Source organism: Silurus aristotelis (genome assembly GCF_946808225.1).
Source record: "Silurus aristotelis genome assembly, chromosome: 6".
In the NCBI taxonomy this organism is placed as follows: Eukaryota; Metazoa; Chordata; class Actinopteri; order Siluriformes; family Siluridae; genus Silurus; species Silurus aristotelis.
The window spans coordinates 18153874-18163873 of NC_139579.1; the positions used below are offsets into that span (position 1 = coordinate 18153874).

The 10000-nt window shown below is 39.1% G+C and overlaps 2 protein-coding genes across 2 annotated transcripts in view; one reads left to right on the forward strand and one right to left on the reverse strand.

Moving 5' to 3' along the window:
- Nucleotides 1-10000, reverse strand: part of crim1 (cysteine rich transmembrane BMP regulator 1 (chordin-like)) — a 334519-nt gene that overhangs the window by 300746 nt on the left and 23773 nt on the right. The gene's annotated exons all lie outside the window — the stretch shown is intronic.
- jmjd1ca (jumonji domain containing 1Ca) overlaps nucleotides 1-10000 on the forward strand; it is a 72704-nt gene that overhangs the window by 13554 nt on the left and 49150 nt on the right. Inside the window, exon 2 of the mRNA XM_083543541.1 lies at nucleotides 4431-4580. Within this exon, the coding sequence (XP_083399667.1) occupies nucleotides 4431-4580 (150 nt within the window). The remainder of the gene's footprint in view (nucleotides 1-4430; nucleotides 4581-10000) is intronic.

Below are 10000 nucleotides of genomic sequence, written 5' to 3' on the forward strand. Positions count from 1 at the left end.
ACTTGGATTCCTGAACTATGAGACCCAAACCTGCTCCAACATGACAATGCCCCTGTGCAAAAAGCCAGCTTCATGAACATATGGTTACCATGGGTTGTAGTGGACTGCACACCAAGTCTCCTCAGCCTACATCAATATTTGACTTTACGAACGGTCTTGAAGCTGAATGAGCGCAAATCTACACACCAGCACACTCCAAAATCTACTGGAACATCTTCCCAGAAGAGTGGGGGTTATTATACCAGCAAATGGGTAGTAAATTTAAAATGGGCACATACAAATCTTATGCTTAGGTATCCACAAACTTGTGTCCATATAGTAGTGTTCTTAGGTCTTTGGTTTTGAATGTCAGTACCACATGTAGATTAATGTTTCAGAAAATATTCTGTGCAACGTGTTGAAAGTTAATAATTACTTAAGTCATTTTTGAATAAAGATCTAGTTAAAGTTAAGCTTTTGTTTTCATATGGAAGTCATTCATCTTAACTAAATGCTTTATTCTGGTCAGGCCTCTAATAAATCTTGGGTGTACTGGGACCCAGGTATTAAATTTGAACTCAGATCACTATAGGTTTCCATTCACACATTTACACACACACACACACACACACACACACACACACACACACACACACACACCTAGGCATAATTTAAAGCAACCAAGAAGTCTACCTGCATGTTTTTTTTTTGGAATGTGGGAGAAACATTCCAAAAAAACCAGAGGAAACCCATATAATTAAGCTGAAAACCTCACCCAGATAGTATGCAGAGCTTACCTAGAGGTGTGAGGCAGCAATGTGCCACTGTGCCACCCAATACAGAAACAATGTACTGGAAAGATTTCTGACATTTCATGTAAAAACTAAAATCACACATAATTGCAGTGATCTTTTGAACAACAAAACATAGTTAGCTTATTGTTCTCATTAGTTGACACAAGTGTTACCAAGCAACACATTACCTGTTTATCAGCTTCTATCAATGTTCCTCATTTCCTCATACCCAGCAGTCAGCATCCCTTCTTCCTTGTTTTCTTTATCTGACATCCATTCATAATATCACTCTAATATTTACATAAATATAAGTTCGATGGAATCAGTGATCGTATTGGCATGCCCAAAGCGCACCAATTTTGGTACTCTATATAGTAAAGTGTGTCACTGTTGTTATGCTGTTCTATCAGCGCTTATGTGGAAGCTTCTTATCTAGTCAAACTCTATAACCAGACTAGATATATTATAATAAATAATAGTAAAAAAAATATATATATATATATGCTTAGTTCCTGCTTTTCTGTCATTTTCCTAATTGTATTTCCATTAATAACACTATCTGGTCAGTAATCTTTTGAAACATCTGAGAATTCTGGAATATTCATGAGTTTGAGGCAAAGTTACAACTTGTAATTCCCTGCTTGTAACTGGTAGAAAACACCACCTTAAGTCAACTTGGGTTGTCTCAACTGCTCTTTCTGTCCTCATTTACAGAGAGATATCAAATCAACATGGCTGTGTATGTGGAAGTAGTATCTTGCTCATTAAGATGTTGGACTCCTGGTCAGAAGGTTGTGAGTTCAAATTCCAGCATCACCAAAATGCCATTGCAGGGCCCTTAAACAAGGCCCTTCACTTCTTAACTGTAATTGTAAGTCCCTTTGGATAAGGGCATCTCCAGATGATGTACATGTACACTGTGAACAGTGTGAAGTCCCCCTTTTGCATAAGTTTATATAATTTTTTTTATTTCATTAGATCAGTTAATACAGAATAAAGAGTCCTGTTCAATCTATAATACCAGAATAAATTGCTGTTATCATTCACAAATTGATAATATTAGCCAGTTGTCTACTAGATAAAAGGTTACTACACAGGTTGTGCACGGTTGTTGCTATACTGCAGTTAAAGTCCAGAATGTTGCATTATTATTTAAAGTCTATTACAATAAGCCTCTTAGGGCTGCTGTGAATGGTTTGTTGAGGTTTGAAGTCTAGCTGTGCTGTAAGAGCAAATAAAATTCACACTTTAATGGAAGCATCCATTTTATTTTATTTTTTCGTGTTGCACATCGAACATCCCCAGGTGAAAAATGACATCATTTAAAACTTGCAAATTACCATTAACAAGGCAGCATGAACACAGCATATGAGTAGCAATTATGACACGTGCCATATTGGTTTATTCCCAGCTTATGATTTTCCATTTAAAAATATTGCAAAAACCATAATGATCGTCCAAAATAGATTTCATAAAAATCACAAGAAAACATGTATTTCCACCATTTCAGGGTTAAGGAAAATACCAGATTGCATAATAGTATAATCAGATGTGCATTCGGGAACTGCAGCTGTCATAGAAAACACAGTGAATCTGTAGTTAATTCTGCAAGAATGTTCTGTTAATCGTGGCAAAAAAAACCCCCAAAAAAACAAACATATATTTTGACTTTAATCCTGTTACAAATTGTCTGTTTAAGAGTCGACATGGCCGAGATTTTCACTCTTAATGCTGCTATAGGTTTTTGAACATCTGTAGTGAACAGCACAAGGCAGAGAAGGAGCAAGCCGGTCATAAACACCCCCCCCCCCCCCCCTCCAGCATTTTAATCACTTTCTAATTATCATTACCATCAACATTATTTATAAAGTGTTCCCACTTCATCAAGTTCACAATTTATTGTAGGCCTGCTTAATTTTACTGTTTAAAAGCTATCTGCTTTTTTATTTGGTTAGTTTCAGTGACATCCTGGAGATATTTACCTGATGTTTAATCTATACTTGCCTAATGGTAGCTAAGTCAAACATACCCCGATTGATTTATTTTCACATTAATGAATTCTCCATTTGTCACTTTGCAGAAAGTGAAAGTTTACATATGTCAAGAGTAAGTGAGAAGCTTACAGAAAGTGTTTGTTGTGTACTGGAGAGTTCAAAACACCTATACAACATGCACTATATGGACAGAAGTATTGGGACACCTGACCTTTCCAGCCATTTGTGCTTTTTCACCGAACTGTTACCACAAAGTAGGAGGGACACGATTGTATAGGATAGTCATTGGATACAGTGGCAGTTTAATTTTCCCTTTACTCGAACCAGGAGACTAAAACCTGTTCCAGTATGACTATACCCTTGTGGGCAAAGCCAGCTCGATGAGATGTGATTTCCATGTGTTGGAGTAGAGTATCTTGAATGGCCTCTAGAGCTCTGGCCTCAACCCTATTAAATACCTTTGAAATGAATTGGAACACTGACTGAACCCCAAGCCTCCTCACCCTACATTAGTACCTGACTTCACTAATGCCCTTGTGACTGCATGAGTACAAATCTCTACAAGCACACTCCAAAATCTATTCTTCCCAGAAGAATAAAGGATATTAAATCACAAATCTTATGCTCAGGTGTCCACAAACTTGTCCATGTAATGTAATTATGGCTCATTTCCTGTTATATAGGACGGCTTTTTAGCTGTATTTTTCAATGATGCATTCAATAGTAAATTGAGACACGCCTTTACAAAATACACAAGAGCATATCTAGTTATATAATCGAAATAAAGATCACTGGATCATCAATGATGGTGTATGATTGCTGGTTACATATAATACTCTCCTGTTGGCACACTATTCTTCCAGCTGCAATTTGCATCGAACCACACATTGTGCTAAATGCTCCTAACTACGCTTTCATAAACTATTTCAGAAAATCTACTATTAAAAAGATTTTAAATATTCTTATACTGTATATCATTCTTTATTATGCTATATTCATTTCTCCTTTAACGTCGCTTCCAAATTTGATGCCTGTTGTATAATATTTTTTGGTAAAGGCTTTACCGTGCTTGAGCTGTATGTTATAACAGGTGCTGAAGTAAAAAGGAATTCTGACTGTTTTGTCTAATTCTTGTGGTAGAACAAAATGTCAAATGGAATAAACTGACAGAGCTGAGTGAGGAGATTTGAGTATCAGAAATGTGTGGCATGAATACAGTTTGCTGGAAAGCAATGATGTGTGTGAGTGTGTGTGTGTGTGTGTGTGTGCATGCTCTGGTTTCATAGGATGTAATTTGCTACTGAGGAAATGCATTTCTGTGTGTGTGTGTGTGTGTGTGTGTGTGTGTGTGTGTGTGTGTGTGTGTGTGTGTGTGTGTGTAAGAGAGAGAGCTTCAGCATGTGTGTGTAGCCATGCATCAGTCTGTTAGTAATTACTCCACTCCGTTATATGTTTATTAATTACATTAATCAAATGAATTGTGGTCGTGTTGGGAGCCATGAGGGTTCTATTATGGGAATGTGTTTTTGATGATTCTGTGTGTGTGTGTGTGAACTTTTATAACCCCTTCATCCCCTCCCTGTGGTGTGTGTGTGTGTGTCTGTGTATGTGTGATAGTGATACCTCTGACATCTCACCTCTCTTGTTTGTGTGTGTATATTAGGTGTGTGTGGAGTGGGACGGCGAGCCTTCAGCGGAGTGTAAATGGAGAAGTCTCAGAGAGGAGTGGGAGGTGTTTGTGCTGGAGCACGAGCTGGTATGGGCCAAGAGGAACAGCACCTCAAAGGAGAACAGCTCTCTACAGCTTGCACTGGTAGGTATATATATATATATATATATATATATATATATATATATATATATATATATATATATATATATATATATATATATATATATATATACAGTGGGTACGGAAAGTATTCAGACCCCCTTAAATTTTTCACTCTTTGTTATATTGCAGCCATTTGCTAAAATCATTTAAGTTCATTCTTCTTCCTCATGAATGTACACATAGCACCCCATACTGACAGAAAAACACAGAATTGTTGACCTTTTTGCAGATATATTAAAAAAGAAAAACTGAAATATCACATGGTCCTAAGTATTCAGACTCTTTGCTGTGACACTCATATATTTAACTCAGGTGCTCTCCATTTCTTCTGATCATCCTTGAGATGGTTCTACACCTTCATTTGAGTCCAGAAATTTTTGATTATACTGATTGGACTTGATTAGGAAAGCCACACACCTGTCTATATAAGACCTTCCAGATCACAATGCATGTCAGAGCAAATGAGAATCATTAAGGTCAAAGGAACTGCCTGAAGAGCTCAGAGACAGAATTGTGGCAAGGCACAGATCTGGCCAAGGTTCCAAAAAAATTTCTGCTGCACTTAAGGTTCCTAAGAGCACAGTGGCCTCCATAATCCTCAAATGGAAGACGTTTGGGACGACCAGAACCATTCCTAGAGCTGGCCGACCGGCCAAACTGAGCTATCGGGGGAGAAGAGCCTTGGTGAGAGAGGTAAAGAAGAACCCAAAGATCACTGTGGCTGAGCTCCAGAGATGCAGTCGGGAGATGGGCGAAAGTTGTAGAAAGTCAACCATCACTGCAGCCCTTTACCAGTGGGGCTTTATAGCAGAGTGGCCAGACGGAAGCCTCTCCTCAGTGCAGGACACATGAAAACCCGCATGGAGTTCTCCAAGATGGTGAGAAATAAGATTCTCTGGTCTGATGAGACCAAGATAGAACTTTTTGGCCTTAATTCTAAGCGGTATGTGTGGATAAAACCAGGCACTGCTCATCACCTGTTCAGTACAGTCTCAACAATGAAGCATGGTGGTGGCAGCATCATGCTGTGGGGGTGTTTTTCAGCTGCAGGGACAGGACGACTGGTTGCAATCAAGGGAAAGATGAATGCGGCCAAGCACAAGGATATCCTGGACGAAAACCTTCTACAGAGTGCTTTGGACCTCAGACTGGGCCGAAGGTTTACCTTCCAACAAGACAATGACCCTAATCACACAGCTAAAATAACGATGGAGTGGCTTCACAACAACTCTGTGACTGTTCTTGAATGGCCCAGCCAGAGCAATGACTTAAACCCAATTGAGCATCTCTGGAGAGACCTAAAAATAGTTTTTTACCAACGTTTACCGTCCAACCTGACAGAACTGGAGAGGATCTGCAAGGAGGAATGGCAGAGGATCCCCAAATCCAGGTGTGAAAGACTTGTTGCATCTTTCCCAAAAAGACTCATGGCTGTATTAGATCAAAAGGGGGCTTCTACTAAATACTGAGCAAAGGGTCTGAATACTTAGGACCATGTGATATTTTATTTTTTATTTTTTAATAAATCTGCAACAGTGTCAACAATTCTGTGTTTTTCTGCCAATATAGGGTGCTATGTGTACATTCATGAGGAAAAGAAATGAACTTAAATGATTTTAGCAAATGGCTGCAAAATAAAAAATAGTGAAAAATTTAAGAGGGTCTGAATACTTTCCGTACCCACTGTATATATATATATATATATATATATATATATATATATATATATATATATATTTATACACTCACACACTGTCCAACACTGTCTCTGCTGCAAAGACTAACTTGAAGGACAGTTAGTGATCTTTTTCTGTAGTTTACTTTGCTTTGGTCTTTGGTCTTTGGGGGAATTTGTGTGAAGTAAACAGGCTGCTTTTTGATTTGTTTGTAAATTTGATACGTGCGCGTGTGTGCGTGCGTGTGTGTGTGTGTGTGTGTGTGTGTGTGTGTGTGTGTGTGTTGATAGTTGTCAAAGCATAAATGGTTTTCTGTCACCTGACTCCTACTCTGGAGTGAGTCATCCTTCACTCTCTAAAACACACGCACACACACCCACACGCGCGCGCACACACACACACACACACACACACACACACACACACACACACAGACACATACACACACACACACACACACACACACACACACACACACACACACACACACACACACACACACACACACTTCCAGGCTGTAGAAAGAGAGAAAGCATATTGAGCTCCTGGCTTTTCCAGCTCCTGTGCTGAGCTCCTGCTCTCAGAGGAGATTTTGTGTATCTGTGTCCTGCCATAGTATTCTAGATCTTTGAACATGCTTATGTAACTATGCTAAGCACTAGTGTATGTTACTGTGTGTCCAGGCTAGACGTGTGTAACTAAGGGTTACAGTGTGTAGAGGGTGGAGTGGATGCAGTAAGGAATACCTAAGTTTTGTCATGTTAAGAAGGGTGCGTTATATGACTGTGTGTGACAGTTGAATAGTTCAAGAATTTAATTCATGTGACTTTTTTGGTGCTAATTTTTGTCCTGATATGAGCATAATTTGCTGATTAACGCTGGTGTTGCTATTTTGCTTGGGCTTTCAGTTTTTACTAATTTAATAAGTAAAGTAGCGACAGAGAGACATTTGTTCATCGTCAGCAGATTACAAGTTTGAACCTGATGTTACCAGGCTTGGCCATAGTTGTAAGACGAATATCGGCTATGCCGTCCCTCTCTGCCATGCCAATCTCATCGACGGAAGCCATCTGCAAGCTTGTGTATGCAGATCAGAGCGGCAGGGCAGATAACAAATTCCTGCGATGCAGCAGTTGAAAAAGATGCAGAGGTTGGCTTCATGTGTCTCAGAAATGGGTTTGCTTCATGGCTGGTGGCTGTTATGTGATGGGAAGAGCAGGCTGGTAGGATGGAAATTGGTAAGACCAAATGCAAGAGAAAATGAGCACTACATGTCATGACTCATTCTGTCTACATGCCTCATTTACCTTCTGCATGTTTTCTCTTTACTGCCATTTATGCTTTGCAATAGCCAGATAGCTGTTTACTTAACCCCTCATGTGGTTCAATGATAGTGGATTTTGGTCTGTTAGCATCCTAAATAATGCTGCAGTCTACTTTGCTTGCGAATTAGACAAACCCAACCTTTGACACTGTGTAACAGAAAGGTCAATCAACTCAAAATTCTAGATCATCCACCTTGCCCAAGTTCTCTTACCGAACATAAATAAATGTTTGTTGGCTCCCACATCTTTTTCCCATGCTGAAGTACTGGGACACTTTTAAATCGAAAGGCAGGAAAATTTACTTGGTACTTTTCAAGTTACAGAATAAAAAATTGGTGTGTTTTTTTTTTTTTTTTTTTTTTTTTTTTTGCTTGAGCATTATGATGATAGAAATGGGACCTCAGACATATTTCTTGTTTGTATAATCAGCTCCACTCTTTCTTTGTGGTAAAGAAGCTTTTGGGCAATCAGATTTTGTTTGATATTTCAAAGTGAAGGCGTGTCCGAGCTGATGTCTGATGTCTCTGAGCCGTCGGTTTTCTGTGCCAGTTTGTCAGTAGTTTAATTGAAAAAGAATCGAATTATCACAAGCCAATCAATTGTGTGTTGTGCATTAATTGCATTTTTCATTACCATCGTTCACAAAGGGCTTCTTGCAGACCCTGTTTGACTCGGCAACGCGTTGTAGAAGACACCAAGTTGACATGGTAGTGTTGAGACTGTAAACATCAGAATCATAAAACAAACCTATATTTCTTCCTTAGAGAGAGATACAATATACAGACAAACGTTAGTGGGCATCTGACCATAAGCTTTGTACATGCTAATTTGAACATTCAGTTCCATATTTAGTCCACTTTTAACTCCGCTTTTTTAGATGTTGCACTAGATTTTGGAGTGTGCTTGTGGATACTTGTGGTCATTTATCCACAAGGATGTTAGTAAAGTCCGGTACTTATGTAGGGGGAGGAGGCCGGAGAAGCAGTCGACATTCCAATTCCTTCCCAAAGGTGTTCAGTAGGGTTGAGGTCAGAGCTCAGTAGCAGGCCAATCAAGATCTTCCAATCCAAAAAATTTAAAGCATTTCTTCATAGAATTACATTTGTGAACAGGGGCTGGAACAGGTTTGGGTCTCCTAGTTCAAGTGAATGGAAAATGTAATGCTGAATGGAATATTTAAGCACATCCAAATACAATTGTTTGCCTCCAACTCTGTGGTACCAGTTTGGAGAAGAACCACATTATGGCTGAAAAACTCAGGTGTCCCAATACTTCTGTCCATACAGTAAAAGTGGTACGTAGTTAAGAATGGCTCACTAGTGTGGCTGCATTGCTTTCTGTCACTTTTGTAAGTGTTCAAATGATTTGCCTTGTTGTTGATTCAGAATTTATTTCCTGATGATTCATGTTTGAAACCACCTTAAAGCAAGCATTTAGTTGAAAAGAATAGCATTTGTGCCACTTCAACCTTGTGAACATTTTCAGCGGGTTTCATACTGCTGTCTTTTCCATGTAAAAGATATAATAGTTACTACTAATAATACAGGATACACAGTGACACAGCATGTTTGTAGCTCCTCAACTAAAGATAATTTCACATTGTCACTATAGTAAATGTACTGCAAGCTATATAGCTAGCTACACACCTCACAGCTGTATTTAATCCTGTTTTCCTTTATGTCACGTCGAATTTTGTCACGTCATGACGAGACATTTTAGAGACATTCTATCTGCACACAAACATCTCTTCTTTTAAGTCCAAAATCTTTTAATAACGTTTCACCATCGACACTATAGCGGTTGTAGCTGAGATTTTTTTCATCATAGATCATAGGCCGTCCTCCTATTGGTGAGTTTTGGACAAGTGTGCACCCATTGGAAGCCATCGCCTTTCATTGCCCAGAGCAGAACTGAATTGTTCCCCAGAGAGCATGCCACCATATGCATTTCACCGATCTCAATTCACAACCAGTGATTATCTTATTTGATGTACAATTCTGCTGCAGAAAAAATCGAACCAGCGCTTGTGCCATGTAAATTGGGCGTCAGCGGTCTTAACTATTATGACAGGCTTCATCCATCCTGAATTAATCAGAAGTTGGGCTATGTGATATTTTTGGTCCTCCAGCTGATGTCCAGATGTTAGTGTTGAATTATTAACATTAATGGCTGTTTGTATGAGGCTGATAAAAGCCAGTGTCCCATTTTTATGGCAAGTCAGTTGAGCCATAGGCTCTGTAATGTATGATGACACACTCTGTTTGATCTGTTTGATTTAAACTAGTTTTCTTGGTGATAAAGGCCACAATGAAGGCCCACAATGCCTGGCTCATGGCTGCTTATGGCCATTTACATGGTAAATGGTGTAACCGTGGCAACCAGCCTCTATTTGGTCAAC